This window comes from Sorex araneus, chromosome 4, assembly GCF_027595985.1.
Source record: "Sorex araneus isolate mSorAra2 chromosome 4, mSorAra2.pri, whole genome shotgun sequence".
Classification (NCBI taxonomy): Eukaryota; Metazoa; Chordata; class Mammalia; order Eulipotyphla; family Soricidae; genus Sorex; species Sorex araneus.
Window position 1 is genome coordinate 153,421,365 of NC_073305.1, and position 21,920 is coordinate 153,443,284.

At 40.3% G+C, this 21,920-nt stretch overlaps 2 protein-coding genes across 4 annotated transcripts in view; both read right to left on the reverse strand.

Annotated features, from left to right (window-relative positions):
* The window catches only part of KIAA0408 (KIAA0408 ortholog), a 45,699-nt gene extending 34,037 nt beyond the window's left edge, over positions 1–11,662 (reverse strand). Inside the window, exon 1 of the mRNA XM_004613973.2 lies at positions 11,526–11,662. The gene's annotated coding sequence lies outside the window, so the exon portion shown is untranslated. The remainder of the gene's footprint in view (positions 1–11,525) is intronic.
* A 27-nt stretch (positions 11,663–11,689) lies between these two features.
* Positions 11,690–21,920, reverse strand: part of SOGA3 (SOGA family member 3) — a 45,295-nt gene continuing 35,064 nt past the window's right edge. Inside the window, exons 5-7 of one of the 3 annotated variants that reach the window (XM_055135752.1) lie at positions 17,601–17,672; positions 13,324–14,493; positions 11,690–11,828 (exon numbers count right to left, since the gene is read on the reverse strand). In XM_055135752.1, coding sequence (XP_054991727.1) covers positions 11,718–11,828; positions 13,324–14,493; positions 17,601–17,672 — 1,353 coding nt within the window. In that variant the 3' untranslated portion in view covers positions 11,690–11,717. Of the gene's footprint in view, positions 11,829–13,314; positions 14,494–17,600; positions 17,673–21,920 lie in introns of all 3 variants that reach the window. The other 2 variants (XM_055135751.1, XM_055135750.1) reach the window with 2 other exon arrangements.

Below are 21,920 nucleotides of genomic sequence, written 5' to 3' on the forward strand. Positions count from 1 at the left end.
AAGGCTGTTCAGATTTATAAGATTATTAGTCACACATGGAGTTTATTATTCATGGAAGCTACATATTTAGATTGTGTGTTTCAGTTACTGCGCTATTTTCCCCACTGCTGAATGTTTTTCATCTAGAATCATGGGATGGTGGCCCTCTTTTCTATTCTGAGGACTGCTGACAGGTCAACAGACATTTTAGCCATGTTGATCTGCCATGAGGCTTATGTGAAGGCATTTCCAGATGACAGAAATATTCAGAACTAGTTTCAAATTATCTGTTCTTTTTAAGTAGTGGTCTATACCTGAAAAACAGCACAACTCTAAATGTGAGTTACTCACTTGGGGCAACCTTGGAGGAGCTGAATGAGTTCCTCTCCCCGCCCCAACTGAGCCCCAGTATCCAAAAATCTCCAGAACTCTACTGCCATCATGCTCCCAGCCTATCTCCACAGGCTCAGACAAGCCTCATCCATGAGTGAAACTGCTGAAAAGCCTAGGTATATGGGACTTGTGACTGAAATCTCCAAGCGCTCAAGGAGTCAGGAATGGGTGACCTTCCCCCAGTTCCCTGTGTTTGCAGTAGCTTGGCAGTCACACACAGGAACTGCCTCTGGTGCCATATAAGCTCACTAATGGCCATGATCCAGAGATACTTAAATAAATCTCTCAGAAGAAAGCAATACATATGACATAGAGATGCCTCCAGACTTCAAAGTCAACATCCAGTTAAAAAATTAATTTAATTTAAAAATTAAATTAATCTCTATTCTTGGAGCCAAATTTGTGGCTGCATGACATCTAATACTCTACACCACTGATATACAAGAGTAACACACCACATCTTATGGGGTGTAAAGTAGAAGGCAACCCATCTCAGGGAGAGAAAAATATATACATTTATGTGTATATATGGAAACACACAAGGCTCACCCTTTAACAACATGTTAGTAATCTCTTATACAAAGGCTTACTGGCTCCAGGATGAAATACAACTTCTTTACACGCTTTCCTCTAAAGAAATGTTTAGGGATAATTTTTAGAGGATTATTCATAACAAGCAATACAAAATAAATTATTTAGGTCCTGCTTTGGGAGCAGAGTTTGGAGGTTGTGGTGGAAACATTCAAAATATGGTGGTGAGTTGGTGTTATGGTGGTAGGATTGGTGTTGGAGTATTAAATGTAACAAACTATTGTGAACAACTTTATAAAAATAAAATAAAATTTTTAAAAATTTGAGTTATTTAAAACTACAAATCTTGCTTTTTGTTTTCAAATTTGTTTTTAGCATCTCATATTATTTCCAGATTCTTGAAAGCAAAACCTCAAGTTACCTCTTATTCCAAAACAGGGCCTTGGGCATCCTAGTCCACCACAAGAGGGCGACCCTGAGTCACTTTTACTAGAAAGATTGTAACTGTTAGATATGGACAATTAAGAAAGAGGCCTTTTAGGCAGTATCATTTGAAGGGCACAGTAATTAACTCATTTGCCCCTCTTGCCCCCTGCACAAATCACTAGTCTACATACACCTACCAGAAATGTTAGATTAATCACTGTTAGGTGCCAGTGATTTGACCAACACTGATTTGAACAGCCAGTTCATTTGTCCAACAATATCACTGACCAAATAAGCAACTATAAACTAGCCACACCCTGGCAAAACAAAAACAAAACAAAACATAACAACAAAGGATAAGCTTGGAAAAAATAAACAAAATAGCATAGGAAAGCTCTGAATAGGGCTCAGAGAATCATTCATGATGCATAGAGCACACATTTGGAGATGCGATAAAGAGCAGAGTGAGAATTTGTAAAAGTGGGTACTAAATTTCAAATTCATGTGAGAAAACCTGATGCCCAAGCAAAACGCTATGAGACGTGATGATGTCAAAAGACTACAGAGAATATGGATCTGGAGCTGAGGGCACAAAAAAGAAAGGTCCACGGATGTGTTTTGTAAGTCCTCCCAGAGGATTTCTAAGTCAGACACACTCATACCCCACATCAACGTCCCTCAATAGTTCAAGGGAACAGCTAAGTGCCTGGTAGGGTTGCCTGTGAATGTCTCCTAAAAAAAAAGATGATGGTGACAGTCACCAAATGGTAATATCATAGAGGATGATAAGATATTAGGGTAAAATGGAACATCAGTCTGGAGAGATTGTATGGGGGTTAGGGCACTTGCCTTGCATGCTGCTGATGCGGCTTCAGTCCTGGTACCACACATGGTCATCAAGCACTGCCAAGACTAATCCCTGAGCTACAGTCAGGAGTAAGTCCTGAGGACAACTGCATTGTGGCTCCAAAACCAAACCAACCAAGCAAAAAGGAACAGCAGGCACACAGTGAAGCCCATAATGGAGCACTGTGCATGGCTGTTACACTATAGTCTATGGCTGTGGTCATCAATGTATCTCATACACTACAATTCTTACTTCACACTTTCTTATACAACTGTTTTGAGCCCATCCTATTCTGAAGCCATGTTTTTCAAAATGCAAAAAAATTTTGAAAACTCAGTTACTGATGAATGATAAATACATCCCCCCTGAAGTGAGTATTATGACCAGTGATGTGGGATTTTCCTTCTGGCTAAGTTTCTGTCTGCAAAGATTTGTGAGGACCAGTGCTAGGGAATACCCCCTTTCCTTAAATTACCTCCTTTGTTTCTTCTGCTTTTCAGACTCGAAGCCATTAGAGTATTGGGGTGGAAGAGAGAGTACAAGGAGAAAGATGATTGTGTGCATGCAGCCCACCCAACTCTGATCCTTAGCACAACATATGGTTCCCAGAGAACTGCCATGAGTGATCTCCGCACACAGAGCCAGGAGAACTGCCAGGTATGGCTCCTCCAAAAAAACAACTGCAATAAATTAGTATTAAGGCCCTCCATGCAGCGATTAAACTAAAGACACATTGCAAAGCAAACCAGATTCTTAGCATCTAAAACGCAGATGAAGAACTGTGATGTTCTCTCGTGTTAATCTGCCCCTGTGGGATTCTCGGTGACAGATTCATATCACTGTAACGTATGTCTGTATGTCTATCTTAAAAGTCTCGCCCTCTTTCTATCAGCCCAAGAATGAGTGATAGAGGGAGCAGTGCAAAGAAAACTTATGCTCTAGATATAGCAAGCTGAATTATCTGAATTTTAAAAATAAAAGACTATGAGGCGGTTTTTATTTGTTTGCTGTAAGCTCTTAGGGGAGCCGGGTATGGTGCAGTACCTAGAATCGTCTGCCTTGGAAGAGTCAGGCCAAGAGTTTGACCCCTGGTGCTGCCCACACACCTGAGTTTGTTTTTAGTGCTGCTGAGAACTCCCGTTAGCACAGTGGAGTACTGTCTCTGGTATGCAGGGCAGGTGTTAGTCAAGCATCACAACTAAAGGAGATGGGGTAGGGTTTTATGCGCTGGAAAGTGTGTATGTGAGCACCAGAGTGACCCCTGGTGATGGACATGCCACAGCTAAATGAATGCAACTCTGGTGGCCCTGTGTAAAAACTAAAAGCAGACAAGTGAACACCAGCAAGGACCACAACCCCCTATTCCTCCCAACAACAGCAACAAAGGGAATTGTGAAGTTCTTATATTCTCTTTCCTTCCTAAATTATCTGAGGCAAGATGACAAGCTAAAGAGCTTTTCTCTAGCCCTCACGTCCTACTAGCCATCAAATGTATAGAGGCAGATCATTTTCATAATTGATTTTTATTATAATTCAGGCAACATGGGTATAATAGTGTTGTAGTTGATAACATTGATGCACAAAGTCACTTTGGCTCACCGATCAAAATGGCCAAGACCCTCCACCACCTCCCCAATGCCACCCGAAATATAATCCTTCTCCTCACCTCTCCCCAGACTATGCCTGGCAATCTCCCTTTATAATGAAAGACAAAGGTGACCTCATTCAATACTGTCCATTTTCTGTTTTCACTATATAGAACACATACTCATCCTGTGATCCAGTATTTATCCTTCTCTCTCTGATTTATTTTACTTAATATACTACACTCCAGGTCCACTAAAACAGATTATTTTCTAATTAAAGAGCTAACATCTGATGGTGAAGGGATGGATGTTTGAGCATTGTATAACTGAGACTTAAACTTGAAAGCTTTGTAACTTTCCACATGGTGATTCTATAAAAGAATAAAAAATTAAAAAAAAAAGAGCTAACATGTGAATTTAAAATACACCATAATGGGTGACTTCAGAAAGGAACAACGGTTTTATTTCCAGCCTTAAGTACCTATGCAGCATGTGTAGTAAGCATATTATTTACACAGATTACATGAGCATCTTAACTCAAAACAGCCAGGAAACATATAGAAAATACAGAAAACAGAAGGGATACAGAAAACACATGAATGATACCTTTCTTCTGAATTAGATATTACCAGTGCATGTCTCTGCGGTATAAAGGATACAATAGCTCTGTAAATACCTCAGCAGCACCATTCCTGGATATTTCAGGGTGGTCTGCCATTTTTTTGAAACGAGTCAAACATACTAAACTTTTCTGAAAGGTTTTAGTTTTTACGTTAGTGCAATGTTCAAAGGATTCTTTCCTTAATATTTATTTTGCAATGAGATCATAGTAAATAAAATATGCGTTCTCGATCTACCAGTGCAGTGATCATTAAAAATATACAAAACAGAGTTAGAGCAATAGTACAGCAGGTAAGACATTTTCCTTGCATGCAGGAGAGTGTGACGGTTTGAAGCCCGGCACCACTGTGCTTCCCCTAGTCCCACCAAGGACTGTTCCCTGAACACAGCAGCAAGAGTAAGCCCAGAACACCACTGGCTGTGCACCACCCTTGAAAAAATGTACCAAAAAAAAAAAAAAGCTACAATGAATTCAGGTCAAAATATCCCTAAAGAGAAATTTTATATCTTGTAGGCTGTGGGGTCATAAGTGGAGTCAGGAGGCCTCGGGGTCATATCCGGGATTCTTAGCAAATAGGATCTGTGGTTCAAGGCACGGGACTAAAAATATGCTGCTGCTTGGGTCCTGCAATGTCTGGGATACCTGAGTTAACAGTGACGGTGCTGGGTGTCTCCAGGGCTGCACCTGTGATGCTTTGTGGCGAATCAGACCCAGGTCAAATACGTGCTAAGCATATACCCTAACAGGGTAGTATCTCCTGGCTCCCCACAGACATGTCCCAAGAAACGTTCTGATGTAAATAAATAAAATTATAGGAATATTTTTAAAAGAATAAATTGTTACCCAACCTTTGATTACTGTCACTGTCATCCTGTTGCTCATCGATTTGCTTGAGCGGGCACCAGTAACGTCTCTCATTGTGAGACTTATTGTTACTGTCTTTGGCATATTCAATATGCCACGGGTAGTTTGCCAGGCTCTGCCAGGTGGGTGCAATATTCTCAGTAGCTTGCCAAGCTCTCCGAGAGGGGCGAAGTAATCGAACACGAGTCGGCCGAGTCAAAGGTGAACGCCCTACCGCTGTGCTATCACTTCAGCCACTGATTACATAGATCCTTATATTACATTTTCTAAATTTGCAAAATCTTGGGCCAAAGAGATATCTTGAAGAGCTGGAATGCATGATTTGCATGCAGAAGACCTAGGTTCAATTCCTGATACCTCATAGTCTTCAGAGCATGGCTCGGAGTGACTTGTGCAGTTCCTCACACACCCAAATGTAGACCAACATCCCCCCTCAATTTTTTTTTAAAAGGTAATTTTACTTTTAGCTATTGCTTTTTTTGGCAATACTCTATTTTCAAAAATTGGTGAAGGAAAATTGCAATTATAAACTTTAAAAACATTTTTCGATAAAAGCAATAAAAAACTGAATAATCAGAGAATATAAAAACATTTCCACAAATATCTAAGATACAAAATGAGCTTCTTTGAAGACAAAACAAGTGACTCAACATCTTATAGTGAAAGGCGGAGACTTCTGAGGTTTCTTTTTATTTCTAAAAGTGTTCATTTGCAATGCTATTCCCTGATCAAAGGAGGTTATAAAAGCCCTCGACTTGATAGCAGTGCCTGAAAGTGTCTGAGAAAGAATCAATACCTTCACCAGAACTGCCAGAGAATTATTTTAGAACTGTGAAAGGAAGAAATTCACATAAACAGACTTAAAAGACCTAAAATGTATGCATTAAATTATATGAAGGAGACATTACGAGTTTGTGTCTTTTATATACTCTTTCAGAATAGCCAGCATTTAAAACAACTATTGCAATTATCCTCTCACCCAACTAAATAAATTTTTAAAAAATAAATAAAATTTAATTGTGTTTTCACAAATATTTCTTTTTTTTTTTTCTAACAGGGCCACCCCCAGTGACAGGAGATCAGGAGTTGATTCTGTGAGACTCAGCCCAGGGGTTCAGGCCTCTTGGTTCAGTGTTCAGTTTTTGGGGGGGAAAGAACAGAGTCAGAACTGGAGCAGGACTGGGGTCATTCCTGGTGATGTTGGGGGAAGGCATATGGTAAAAGAATTTAACTCAGGGGGTTGGAGCAATAGCACAGCGGATAGGGCATTTGCCTTGCACGTGGCCCACCCGGGTTCAATTCCCAGCATCCCATATGGTTCCCCGAGCACCACAAGGGGTGATTCCTGAGTGCAGAGCCAGGAGTAACCCCTGAATATTGCCGGGTGTGACCCAAAAAGCTAAAAAAAAAAAAGATTTTAACTCAATGTCTTGCACATGCTGGACATATGCTCCTCTTTTTTTGTGCCATTTCCATGACCTATAAATATTGTTTTATTTTTCAAAGGTACCAAATCCATGCAAAACTTGATAAAATAAACAGGCAACTTTTCTCAGTTTCTGGTAGCATTCTCTACTATAGGGTATCTGACCCAAACATAACTCTCCCAGAAGAAACACAGCTTGTGGTTCTGAGCTACAAAAACTGTGTGCATTCTTCAAGTTAGGACTTTGGCTACCAAACTGGCATTCCAAGCTTCACTGGCAACAGATTAAATAACTGTACCCTCCTCAAGCATGCAAACAGAAGTGAAGGTTGCGAAATGCAAGCCAATACACATTCCAGGCTTAGCCCTGAATTTTTCTTTGTTTTATAAGTTTGAGTCAGTTATGTTTAAAAATAGCCAGCTGAATTCTTTCTTTTCTTCAATCTAGGCCAAATTACCAAAGACACTCCTTCCTACACCCAAGAATGTGCCTACAAGGGGGATTTTCTATAATGAGGTTATTTGTTCAGATTCATTTTCACTGTGTTCTTTAAAGAGCACAGCTTCAAAGGTGCTCAGAAGAGGTTCCTTCTTCCAGTAATTGGGGGACATTATTGTGCAATAAACGCAGAAGTCTGCATATTCATTCTCTTTCAGAAGTAGCTTTACACAACAAAAAATAATGCAAATTAAAGGATTCTGGGAGAGGGGTCGGGAATTGGAGGTCTTGGGCACCAATTATCTTTGCTAAATTCTTCCCCAAACTCTGTGTCCTTTGGTGTAAGACACAAATGCTTTGGAGGTCCTCAATGGCCCCAGAACGGCTTGAAATTCTTGGGAAAAGCCAGCAAAGGTCACTATGTGCCTGTGCCAAGCTTGCTGAGATCACTGTTCATTCCGTGGGCTCCAGCAGGCTTGCCAGGCCTGGATTCACGGCTACTGGGCACAGATCTCACTCTATGCCACAGTGTGGTAGAAGTGTGTGTGTGCATGTAGGCACAACTGGGAACTGTCTCTGTAGTGAGTGGGTGAAGAGTTGGCAAGAGCCGTCCTGGACAGCAAGTAGACAGTAAAGCTGCATTACTCACCAGAGCAGCTGTGAGAGCAGCTCGAAAACCGCTTGGAACAGAAGCCAAGGCGGTTTTGTTTCAATTTGCCCTCTTCAGGATTTGGGTGAGTTCCCAATATGGAGGGGCGGGATGGGCTCCAAGATTCTTTAAGCTGTTTCAAAAAATTCAGTGCCTCCAGATTAAGAATAAAGTATTAAGAGAGACTGATATCTCTCTTTCTAGGATGGTTTGTCTTGAAAAAGAATCAGGAAATGAGTCAAAAAAAAAGAAGTGGATGTTAGAGTTATCTTTTCATATTGTCCTGCTGAATTGACAGAACTTCACTTAGTATAGCTTTATTTTACACAACAGACAAAATAGACAAAAGATCCATGCTCTTCTTTGTGCTTCATTTGCCTATCTTTTGTGTTACTATACGTATATTATTTTAGCTTGAGGGTAGGGTCATTGGTATCCATCATTCCTGGTGGATTTGTAGGACATCATGTCTTCACTTTGGATCAGAGGAAACTATCATAATAAGATGGGGGACTGTCAGAGAGTGTCTGGGGTCATCCTAAAGCCTTCACTTACTGTGCAAATGAATCTATTTCTCTAGCTGTAGGTATGTGTCTGGATCTCTGGGAGTCTATGAGGCTCTGATCAGACACAAAATTCACTAATTTTCCCCTTTTTTATATATGATTTCTATTTTTCTTTTTTGAATTTGTAGGCTGGAGCGATAGCACAGGGGGTAGGGTATTTGCCTTGCATGCGGCCGACCCAGGTTCAATTCCTCCGCCCCTCTGGGGGAGAGCCCGTAAAGCTACGGAGAGTATCTCGCCCGCATGGCAGAGCCTGACAAGCTACCCGTGGCGTATTTGATATAGCAAAAACGGTAACAAGTCTCACAATAGAGACATTACTGGTGCCTGCTCAAGCAAATCGATGAGCAACAGGATGACAGTGACAGTGATACGGGTCTTGAGAACCTGTGTTAATTAAAGAAAAGATTTCTATCACTGGTGCAGAAATAGAACTGCTTGTCACTAGCTATTGTCTAGCATAGTTTGTATGACACAGTTGAATATTCTCTAGAGAGAATCTGGAGTTCTAATCACTGGTTGGATCTCCAAAGTCTGTATAAGCCCAGGCAACTTCTGATTCTACAAAGCTAATAGTTAATTCTGACCCTAGAATGTGCTGTAATACATCTTAGATAACATAAATATATTTTAAACAGTGACCTAAGGAGTCTTTATAAATAAAAATGAGGGGCTTGAGAAAGAGTACAGTGGGAAGCCACTTCCCTTGCACTTAGCTGGCCCAGATTCAATCCTAGCACCCCATAGGGTTCTCCAACTCTGCCAGAAACGATCCTTGAATGCAGAGCCAGGCCTGAGCACTGCCAGGTATGGCCCAAAAAACCATAATAAATTAATAAAAACTAATAGTAAAAACACTTGTGCCTATACACTAGGTTTCAATTTCTTCAGATCAATGTATCATTTCTAGAATCAATTCTGATGAGCATGTAGGGTTTAGAGACATTAATAGGTGCTTCATTATTCCTTTTGTGAAATATAAATTTAAATACCAAATGCAGTTTATGGATATTGGCTACAGGGTAGCCAATATCCATAATATTTTGGAAGTGAACAAGTGTATTTTATGCCACATGTATGGGGACACAACTAGCAATAGGCAGGGTAACTATTAGAAATTCTGAGGACTTCCTTCACAACCCAATTGTGGTTTCCCAATCTTTGAGGCATCCCCCTATCTCCTTGTATATCAAATGCTCTGTAAACTGTAAAAAAAAAAAAAAAAAACCATTGTAACTGCCCCAAGGCAATACATATTTCAGATAAAATTTCAGCTCTGAAACATTTATTTTCACTTTCGTTGCCAAAATATCTTTCCTGATAGTTTATCAGGAAAAGAGGCTTATCAAGAATCTAACAAAAGATAAGAGGCTTATTAAGAATCCAACAGATCTCAGTATTTCAATTGCTTCATAGGCTGAGATGCAATATTTAATAAGGTAAGCAGTTAAAAATAAATTAAACATAGTATGTGTTATTTCATTCCTTTTTGTCATAAAGCTTTAGCTTTTTGAATCACTAAAATGAAAAGTTAAAAGCATATAGTGTTAGGTTCCAACTATTGATAACATACTTTCACTCCAGGTCTCTCTCCATTCCTTCCAAACAGAATGAAATAAAAGTCCATAGAAAAAGAACATGAAGATTAAGAGCAGATATTTTTCCAACCCAGTTTTCAACTATTATAGTGCCTTAAGTTTTAAAAAATCATTATTATAGTGGAAAATTGATGCATTGAGGAATGAGAATTAAAAAGGCTGTTACAAGTAAGGACTTTAGAGTAGCAAAAGATTTTTCACAACTTTTTTTTTTTTTATGCTACAGTACAAAATGCTTTCCCCTAGATTTTCAGATCTACTAACCAACATGAGAGAGCTTCCAAGTCCATAACTTCAATGTATAGTGATGGTTGAATCTTGGGTGGTACCGATGAATTCTACTTTTTTCCAGAATAAATCACTACCAGAAATGAACAGAATAAGACCTCTCGGATACCTAGTACCTAGGCCACTTGAGGTAGGAGGAGAAAGAGGGATGGCCACTTCAGCAAAGTAAGTTTATGTCTAGGAAGCAATTCCCACTGGAACTACATCACTGACCCTGAAATGTGACTTCATTGAAATTCTAGAAAATGAAAAAAAAATTTCTCTACTTATATTTCACATAACTATATTCCTATTTCATTTTCTGGTGGTAGTTCTGCAAGCACTGGATTCTAGAGAACAGATCTGTAGGCAATAAACTTGTTCAGCTACATATGACTTTAAACAGCATCTGTAAATATAGAAATGGCTTATTTGACTTAGAGGCTGGGCAAATACTCTAGGATGGAGATAATTTTCAGTAAAAACCTAATCACCTTTTCATGTTTCTAAATTCACCTTTTGGTTTATATTTGGGGAGGGGGTACATGTGGGCTAATCCCAACTCTGTGCTCAGGAGCTGATCCTGGAGGTGTCTGGAGAAACCATGTGATACTGGAATTCATACCTGGGCCTCGCACAGGCAAAGCCTACTCTCTAGAATACTGAACCCTATCTCTGGCTGGCAAATGCAATTTTTAGTACCAACTATACAACATTTCAATAAACTGTCTAGGTCTATGATAGCCAGATTTTATTTATTCACCACGATTCCCATAGATGCACATTGCCAAAATCATTCATTGGGACCAGGAAGATAGTTTCAATGGGCTAGAGTGGATGCTGTGCCCTCAGAGGCCCCAGATCCATCACTAGGACTACAAAGTCTCCCAAACACCACTGGGTGGCCCTGTGGTCCCTGCACCCACCTGGCCTGAGCGGTGGGCTCCTCACTTTAGGCTCCAGCAATACTGCAGTGCAGGGTCTGTCTGAGCACTGAACTCTCAGGCTCACCCAAGCAGGGTCAAGTATTGTCAAGAATGGTCCTAGATGCCTCTAGCACTATTTGAGAGCCCCACTGTCCCCAAATAGAAGAAAGTCATCTTGTCAGTGTGATGTACCTAGCAAATGTCCTTTATAAATTCATGCATTTTATTGATATATGATTAACGTGCATATTCAGCTTTTGAATTATTATACTAGCCAACTACCTAGAAATAGTCAAGACTTTTTAATCAGTTTTAAAGTTATTCTGCCAATTTTCAGGCATATAAACAAAGGTGAAAGAGGCAAAAAATTAAAATGATTTATTAAAGAGAAGTCACACTTCCTTACCTGAAATATTTTAGTGCTTGGCTTCTCATTTGGTAGTGGCAAGATGTATCTTTTTAAAAAGAAATAATCAGTCTTCAGTGTTTTTATAGCATTGGTTACTACAGAAATTATACTTCGTTTACTTCGTGTCTTGAAGGGTGAACAAAATAAATAAACTGAAAATGCTACAATGAATGGTAAATGATGAAAGATTTACAGTACAAAAAACAGTGTAAAAAGGAAGACAAGTTTAAATATTGTTGTGTAAGAAAGTGATGAAAATAATACAAGAATGAGAATAAGTAAAATGATAGGCTGGAACATCTGGGAAGGTAAATGCAAAGACAAAGAAAAAAGTTAATTAATAATAATTTAAAAATCCAAAGTTTAATAACAACCTACCTAAGCATTCATTCAACTTAAAATAAAGAACCCCTGCCCAACCCCCAGCAAAAAAAAAGCTTAAACCTATGCTTATGAATTCTGCAGTTTATTATTATTATTAAAATAATAATAGAACCTATTATTATGAAGAGTGCTTCCTCTCACTCTGATTTCTATTTTTCTTCCCTGAAAGTAAAATTGTAAAAACACATGCTCAGAGTATTAAAAAAATCTGCAACAAGGAAATGAAAAACCGATTATTTAGCTTAATATAAGTAGACAAAAAAGCTTTATCATTTCACAATTTAACACGTTTTTAGTATAGAAGTATTTTGTTGTTGTTTTTTTAATTCACAGCAAAGCAGAGCAACATGCAAGATCAATAAGCAGAAAGGTTGCGAGTTTTTTACTTGCAACAGGCAAGGAAATGGGTGTCATGCTTCTGGTTTTCCTGATTTACAGATTTAACGCGTGTCTGTAAAGCCATGCATGTTGTACTTCCAGTGGGTTCTCCAAGGGATACAGGCTTGCCAGAGGCCGCAACATTGCCTGTTTTGCCTTATCAATTTTCTCTTAGGTGGTTAACTCTGACAAAATGCATTGGTCTTTAAGGAGCCACCATACCTGGCTACAGCAGCTCAGTCCAATTCATCAGGTGTGCCTCTACAATTAGGATGAAGGAAAAATGCTGGTTTTCCCTGTTCGGGAATGGTTATTACTAGTTCTCTGATTTGGTATTGCCTTAATGTGAGAGTATAATGCTCCTTCCCCAGTCCTGAGCTGTGTCTCCACTTATACAGCTCAGTGATTAGAAAGAATGATAGGATTAGGACTTGCGCTAAAGGAGTGGCTTCCGTGCGTGCCTTCAGTTAGGCCTCCACACACAGCATCAACTCTTTTTTTCCCCCCCTACTGGCTTCTACTTTATGCATCAGTCCTAGCTATTTGGCAGTTGAAAAAGAGATCAACTCAATGTGAATCTTGGCTTGGAATCAGCCCACCAAAACCATCGAAGATTCGTGTAGATCTCCTTGAAGCTGGAGCTAATGGGATCAGGAGAGCAATATCAAGCATGCTGACCTTACATCATTATTTAGATCAACATCCTTTCATCTTTAGGGGGAAAAAAAAAGAAATGGGGGGGGAAGGAGAAGGTGGGAGTTTGAATTTCCCTTGCATACAAAACAGATGGGGACGGAAGTTAAGGGACTAGAGTGGGAGAGTGACGGAAACGTCAGACCTGCAGGAGGACAGGATGAGAAACCAGGCGCGCTGCGGGGCCTTCCGAGCCCCAGCGGGACTCGGAGCTGGGGCTCCCCTAAAGCGGGGCGTGGTGGAGGTCGGTGCGCGGAGACGCCCCGGCGGGGACAGCAGCTCCGCGGGCCAGCCTCGCCATCGCCGTGGCTCGCAATAGGCAGAACTGTACCTGACTCACGGATATGGGCTCCTCGGCACCGCGGTCGTCCGCGGACTTGGGCACCTCGAGCCGGTCGATGAAGGTCTGCAGCTCCTTGCGGAAGGCCTTCATCTGCGCGTTGATGCGGTAGAGGAGCTCGTGCTCGCGGATGCGGCTGCCGTCGTCCTCCTCGTCCATCAGTCCGAACAGGTCCCCGTTGGCCACGTAGATGCGCGCCTCGGTGATGATGGTGCTGGTGTCGGCGATGAGCCGGTCGATGGTCTTGCCCAGGCGCTCGGCCTCGGAGCGGATGTCCTTCATCTGCTGCCGGTCGGAGAAGCTCTTGGGCCAGGGCCCGGGCGGGGCGGGGTAGAAGGAGCGGGTGGGCGTGAGGCAGCGGATGTTGCGCACCTCCTCCGAGTCGCTCTCGCCGCCGATGGGCCCCTCGCGCTTTCGGTGCGGGGGCCGCGAGTCGTCGTCACTCTCTTTCTTGCCTGCATCGCTCTCGGCATCGCTGTCGCGGGGGCTGCCGCGGATGCCCAGGTGCGAGGCCAGGTCGTAGCGCTGCATGTTGGACATGAGCACGCGGTTCTCGTACTGCAGCTGCATCACCTTGCCGCTCAGCTCGTTGATCTGCAGGCGCGCGGCCTTCAGCTCCTCCTGCAGGGCCTCGGTCTTGGCGCTGTCGTGGTGCCGCGCGCTGTCGTGGCTACCCGACTTGTACTTGTACTTGTTGAGCTCGGCGGTGATGCGCTTGTTCTGCTCCTCCAGGTCGGCCACGTTCCGCCGCAGCAGCTCCGTCTCGTCTTCCACCAGCTGCAGGTGCTGCCGCAGCTCCGACAGGGACTCGCTCTGCTCCCGGATGAGCGGGTTGGCCGAGCCGTTGAAGTCATCGCCCCGCAGATCGTCGAGTTCTGCCTTCAGGCCTCGGTTCTCCACCTCCAGTTCCACGATTTTCCTGCCCAGAATGTTGGCTTCCTCCTCCACCAGCCTCAGCCTTAGCTTCAGCTCGGCCTCCCGGGTGCTGGGGGGACCTCCCGCCTCTCCTTTGGGCAAAGGGCTGTCCAGATCCCCGTAGAAGGATCTGTACTTCTGGAGCTCGTGTTCGAATCTGTCCTTTTCTTTGTCGATCTTGGCCATTTTCTTTCTCATCAAAGCCGCTTCTTCTTTCACAAACTGCAGCTGGCATTTCAAATCTTCATTGTCCTCCTCATTTGGGAAACAGGGAAAGAGAATAGATCGTTTTTAAATGTAAATGTAAATTGAGAAATTTAATGTAAATTGAGAAAACAACCCAGACATTTGAAAAAAAAAAAAGAAAAGAAAAAACCAAACAAACCCCAAAACCAAAAAACAATTCCTTTTTCTTGTAACTTAAATCTGAAAAGAGGAGGGGAACGGAGGGAGAGGTATTTTCTCCAAATCCTTTAAACAGTTTGGCAAACTAAAGATTAGGATATTACATTCTGGAAAGGAAAAAGAAAAAAAGAATAATGAACTGTAGTCATTACTACTCTCAGATTACAATCCTCCGCAAATGCAGAAGACAGTCAGTGTGATGTCAATGTTATATCAACACTGTGTAGATTTTATTTTGTTTAATGGACATGGTTCAAATCCCCATGACTGTGATAAATGTGAACCCTGCTTCCTATTAGACTTTTTGAACTTTTTTTTTTATATGATCACCTAAATGTAATGTTCAGAGTAATCACTGGAGTTTAAATGAAAATGCCTGGTTTCAAGAATTTCATGGTTTTAGCACAGCATGGTCTTGCACGCAGCAGACCCATGTTTGATTCCCAGCATCCCATATGGTCCCGTGAGCACCGCCAAGGGTTAATTCCTGAGTGTAGAGCCAGGCATAACCCCAAGAATTTCATGGTTAGAAGGGAAAAGTCAGATCTAAATTCAATGCTGGTACTAAAATCCAGGTTCATGATCTTCCTGCCAGAGAGAAAATAATCTGCTCTGTTTACTTGATGGAGACATGTCTTAAGGGTCTTGAAAATAAAGAAAGTTAAACATTAAACTGTCCTTTGCAAGGAGGAACCAGCAGGGATTCCATTTTAATCCCTTTTAAAATAGGATATGCTCGAATCAGTCTGAAATAAAGAGCGTTGCTTTTGCCTGGTTTAAGGATGATGGTGTAGACCCTAAAGTTCCTCTGGGCCGTAGGGTATTGCAGTAGGTAAAGCACTTGCCTTGCTTGCAATCACCCTCGGTTATATTCCTGGCAACCCATATGGTCCTCAGAGCCCTCCAGGAGTAAGGCCTGAGCACCGCTGGGTGAGGTCCATAGCAAATCAAACCAAAAAACATAAAAAAGAAGTTCTTCTCACCCATCCTTAGGACATTCTTTAAGCCCTAATCATTAACTGCCCTGAAGTACAAATAAAACCAGACCTGAAAATGAACTCTTTTTTAGATCTAATGTTACCAGCATAATTTCCCAAAATTATCTTTTAAATATTTACTTTGGGATATCTCATAACTCTTGACAGTTTTGATTTTCTAATTTAAAAAAAATGGGAATTTTAAAAAATTGGAGCTGGAGAGCTAGTACGATGGGAAGGTACTTGCACACGACTTAGATTTGATCCATGGCACTCCATAGGCCCCGCCCACTTCTCCCACACTCAGAGTGACCCCTGAGCACAGAGCCAAAAGTAAGCCTGAGTAGTTGCAGGTGTGACCCCCAAAAAACCATATAAACGGGAATACAAATGTTTGCCTTTCCCTATCCTGAGTCATCAGTGTTCAAGATGAATTTTTTGGTAAAGACATAGCAGCCCTTAGTAGTGGAAGAGGACAAATGAGCGCTGCCGGAGATGGAATAGGAATAACACCAATTATGGAAACAATAGACTCCTGATTTTAATGCTGAGAACAAGGAATATATTGAATTTCTACCTAAATGAGGTGAGTAAGAGAAGTGATGACAATATGCGTAATCATCCCCAGTAAAATATTTAGAGTGAGTTGATTCAAGTTATGGCAAATACAGCAGGAAAGCCATAGAAACAGCATACTGAAGTATATTAAGGGAATGGAAAGAACAGGACTAATAATCTTGGCAGGAGACTCTCTGGAATTCTCAGTAGAACAGCTGTTGAGGCCCTACAATTATTCTTGTGCAAATAATCAGAGAAAATTTAACCCAGAACACAGGAAGAGAGAAAGGAAGAGGAATATAAAAATTGAATATGTTATAGTTTTAAAAATGGGTGTGGTAAACTGGTTCAAATTTAGAATATTTAAATATTGTTTTAAAATTATTTAATGAGAAAATACCTTATAACAGATTTTCTTAAAGCTTGCTATATTACTATTGCTTCAACTTATAAAAGTTATTATTTAGTCATATATTTTTGGCAACCATAAGGCCGCTTCTACTCCCACATATTTTCTCTTCTATTTTAAAATTTTCTTCATTAATCCATCAACACCTTCTGCTTACCCTGAAAGCAGAGCTAATCTTTACTTTGGCTGAGTTTCTAGTAATAATCTTAACTTAGAATAATAGTCTGAAACCCACATGGAGTGTGACATTCCCGTTTATCTCTTCTCCCTCCCTCCCTCCCTCCCTCCCTCCCTCCATTACTTCCTTTCCCTCTTTCCCTCTTTCTTTTTTTTCTTTTTTCTTTTGGTTTTGGGACATGCCCCACTATGGTTCGGGATTACTCCTGGCTCTGTGCTCAGGGATCACTCCAGGTGGAGGTGTATGGGCAATCTGAGTAGGCCATTTTCAAGGTAAGTGTACTATCCTTGCAACTATGTTGCAATTAGAAAAGTGTATTATCTTGTACCAGCTGTACCTATCTATAGGATCCGTGGAGTGTAACTTTTAAGCTTTATTTATTCCTTGGCCTTCTTTCTTTTACTTCTTCAATCATTGGTATAGACAGTTACCTAAATGTGGGACTGCCTACAGGTAACATGAACCTTTTCTCTTCACTATCCAGTCCTGAAGCATTCAGGTTTTAACTCTCCACTCTGAGAACAGACATTCTATTGGCTTCCTTAATTATAAGTGAACAAGATTAGCACCATTGGTACAGTTTCAAATATAGTACAAAGTACTAATGACATTATACTTTGTACTTGTATGTAAAAACAATGATAGTAAAGGTGTTAGCACTGATTTTATAAGCAAATACACTCATTATATTGCCATTATATATATATGGAGTATCTTCAACTCCATAATTGATATGCATAATTAACCTTGTTTTACATGAGTACATCTGGCTATTATGTCTACTTATAGATGTTATTATGGCACTTAGAAGTGCTAGATTCTTTTTTTCACATACCTCTGTGGAAGTCTGTTGAGCCTTTTTTTCTGATTTTGGTAAATCTTTGCTTCCTCTTCTTTTTAGGGATAGCTGAAAGAAAACATAATTATACTTAGATGAGAGTATCCTAACTTTCATTCCATTTTATGTTTGCTAGTAGCTTAATCTCATATAACAAAACTAAATCAAATGAAAATCATTATCATAATAATTGCAAAATAGAAAAAGTGACTAGGGACATTCATCCCAGTAGAAGATTATCTGAAAACTATCAAATGAATTTGAGAAAATGGGAACTCTCTAGTTAAAAATTCAGAAAAACAACAGCCAAAATTTAGATTGCTGACTAAAAGTGTTATCCATTTCAAATAAAAGTAAGTGCTTGTTATCATTCTACAGGAAAAATAATTTTTAGTGTTTTAAATGTTGGCATTAGCTTTCTTTAAACTTACATCAATAAACTTTCAATAGATATATGTAAAACATAAAAAATCTCCTACTTTCTAGCCAAGCAAATATACTACACACACACACACACACACACACACTGTAATGCAGCAGAGAATAGTGGTATTATAATAAAAATGTAAAATAAATCATGCTCCAATTATAAAAGGGTAGACTGAGCTGATTGGTATAATACATAGATAAAGATTTCATAAGAGAAGCTCAAAATTGCCCACACTTTGTTAGCTGACCCTAATTGAAACTGTGACAAGCAACATTATATAGGTCAAGGAATACATAGCTAGCACTTAAATGTGTGAACTAGTAGTAGGGGATTCCTGGAACTCAGTCCTATTTCTCAATATCAATGCATTAAGGAGGGCCTTTTTGAATAAAAGTAATCCATACGTATGACTACATACCTTATATAAGATATTAAATTGGAGATCAAAAGACCAATGAAATATCTACCATCAGGGTGGATTTAGAATGGGCAATTGAGTGATAATGTCCCCTGTAACTCAGCCTAGGAGACAAGGAAGCAAATGATGACAGTGCAAGTTGCTAAATGCCAAGCTTGAGGCTCTGTGGAGGAGGGTCTTTGTCTTTGTGTAGTATCACTGCCGTGGGACTGATACTGGTCGCATGACAGATGGGGAAAGATACTTGATGAGCTAAGGAGTGAATATAAAATGGGAAGTCCTGAGGTCAAAAAGTAAAGAGCATAGACTGATAATAAAAGCAGGAAGGGCTTTTAAAAAAAGACTTAGTGAATTGTAAAAGTACTACAATTTAAAATTTTCATGTTACTTCCTAACCCATATCCAGTGTTAAATAAAGGCATATGTTCAGACACAGAAGGCAGGGGACTTGCTGCTGTAATTGCTTTCCTTTGGTATGAAACTGAATACTCCATGTGGTTATTTAATTCCAGTGTCTTTACAGAAAGATGTTCTCTATGTTGCTAGTAAATTTTCTTAGAAACAAAAGCTGTGGGGACTGACTCAACATAACCAAAAGTGATTTAGGAACCAATCCGCAAAGACAATTCTAAGAGAACAAAGACCATATCGAGCAGACCGAGGGAATCCTACTACAGTGGGGAGGGGCTCCCTGCTGAGAAGCACCTAAATTCAAGTTATTAAATATTTATGGAATGCTTCTACTTTGAAGTGATTCCATTATATGTTTAAAGCTTGTCAACACACTTCATAAGGCACCAGTAATACAATAATAAAATTAGAATAATCTCTGCTCTCCTTGAGGTTCCAAGTTTATTTGTCAAATGACCTGTTCGGTTGCAATTTTTAATGCAGTGTGATAAAAAATAAATTACTCTAAAAAGCACATTACCTTGCATTGTTTATTAATCCATCTGAAATACTTTACATACATTATCTTACCAAATTGTTACAGCACTGCCCACCCCTTACCCTCATTGCACAGAGGGTAAAACAAAGGCTTATAGAGATTAAACAAATAACCTAAAACAGGAGGTTTGTAATATGGTTTCCTAGAATAATCATCACTGCCATTAGGTAGCTTATTAGAAATACAATTATTTAGGTCTTATCCTAGAACTATTGAATCAGAAACTGAGATAAATTTAGTGAGATATGATTTTATAAGCTCCCCAGGTCTTCTTTAAGAGTGCGATAAAATTTGTGAGGCACCGAGCTAAATCTGCTTCTTGGTCAATAGCAGAAAGACTTGACCAAGTCTTCCTTTGTGTATCATCTCATAGATAACATTTTCTGAACCATTTTTTTCTGACCATGCCCCCCTTTCTGCGGCACCCTCCATTTTACAGGTTGGCTTCTAGTCTCATGTCATGGCTCTCGCTTATGAGATATTCAGCTGTGGCCCCTTTGGAATAACCCAGGGGTCTACAGGGAGTCATAAATCCCTCCGTTAAAAAAAAAAAAGAACACAGATGTAGATCACAAAGAAGAAAGTTTTAATCTAGGATGGAACTAGACATGGTATAGGGAGCCAGGATTGATTTCTAGAAACAAGTAACCTGTTTTTCTTTTATTTTGCTTCATTTTGTCTTGGGCTGGAGCAATAGCATTGAGGTTGGGCTTTTGCCTTTCATGCCGCTGACCCATGTTCGATTCCTCCGCCCCTCTCGGAGAACCCGGCAAGCTACCGAGAGTATGGAGCCCACACGGCAGAGCCTGGCAAGCTACCCGTGCTTATTGGATATGCCAAAAACAGTAACAATAAGTCTCTCAATGAGAGACGTTACTGGTGCCCATTCGAACATTTTGTCTTGTTTTGGGGCCACGCCTAGTGCCCAGGACTCTGCACTCAGAGATTACTCCTGGCAATGTGAGGGAGACCAAAGGTGGTGCTGGGAATGCAAGGTAAGTGCCCTGCCCACTCCAATCTTGAAACAAGTAACCTTTTATCTTGTATCTTGTGAGTGAGTCAAAGACAGAAAGAAAGTAAAGTGGAAAACAAATGAAGGAAGGTCATTTCTGAGACAAAAAGATATTTGGTATGGCTGTAACAAAGTGTTAGGAAAGGAGTAATAGGATTGATAGTGATGTCTGTCAGATCTTGAAAGGCATGTAACTAATTTTGCAATTATCCCACCCATATCAAATTCTAAGGTCAATGGTGATTATTAAGGAATTTGTCAATGGTGATTACTAAGGAATTTTAAACAAGGTATGTTCAAAATCAAAGTATCATAGAAGAAACACAAAGGTAACAGTCCAAATAAGCCACGAGATAAATGATAAATCCAAGGAAGATGAGAAAAAGTTCAAGATCTGAGAGAACACCAAATCCTAACCACCAGACCATCAGGGGGGTTTTCTTTTTCTTTTGTTTTTGAAGTAAAAAAGATTTTATTTGGAAGGTTTTAGGAAGGGGAAGGAGGAAAGAAAAGTGAGTGAGTATGTGTGTGTGTGTAAGAGAGAGAGAAAGACAGAGAGAGAGAGAGAGAGAAAGAAAGAGACTTTCAAGATTGACTGCGGGTTTCTTCAAAGATGGAGAGAGCCCCTACAAACATCCCAGAATTAAGATATGAAAGTGTGAAAATACATATCTCAAGAGGGGAGATGCAGGTGCCACATATGCTTCATCAGCATATGTGCCAAAAGTTCAAATCCCGAAATATTGATTTGGTCTTTAATTTTTCTTCATGCTCTTGCTATTTGTTAGGCACTGGGATATATCCTCAGTATACACAAAATGGGCAAGAATTATTTTATTCTTCCCTGTCTATGACAGTTAAGAGGATTCAGGTTGTAAGCTTAAAGATTGAAGACAAGGGGCTGGCGCAATAGCACAGCAGGTAGGGCATTTGCCTTGCATGCGGCCAATCCGGGTTCGATTCGCAGCATCCCATATGGTCCCCTGAGCACCGCCAGGGGTAATTCCTGAGTGCAGAGCCAGGAGTAACCTCTGAGCATCACCGGGTGTGACCCAAAAAGCAAAAAAAAAAAAAAGATTGAAGACAAAATTGCCTAAGAGCAATTAAATTGGGAATAGTAGAGGGAAGAAACAATTATGATTCAAAATCTGAATACAGAAAATTTATCCAAGAGGGCTGACCTTTGAAAGGTACATAAAAACAGCAAAAGTGAAGACTGAGAAATTGATTTATAGATTCACTGATATCTAAAACAAAAGGCAAGAGCCCAGTGCTCTTGGGTTTGTATCCATAGAGCAATTACAAAAATGAAACTTAAAAAGGTGCTTAAAGCATTGAGGTCAGCTTGTGAAGCTGAAAAATACAGACACTGTCCTGTAGGCAATGTTAAAATAAGCTGTCTAAATTAATATAGAGGAATTGCTTAAACTAGGTCGTTCTTTCCTAGGAGGCATTTTCTATTTTACTTTTATTTAAGTATTGTTCAAGTGAAGTGTGTGTCAAACTCA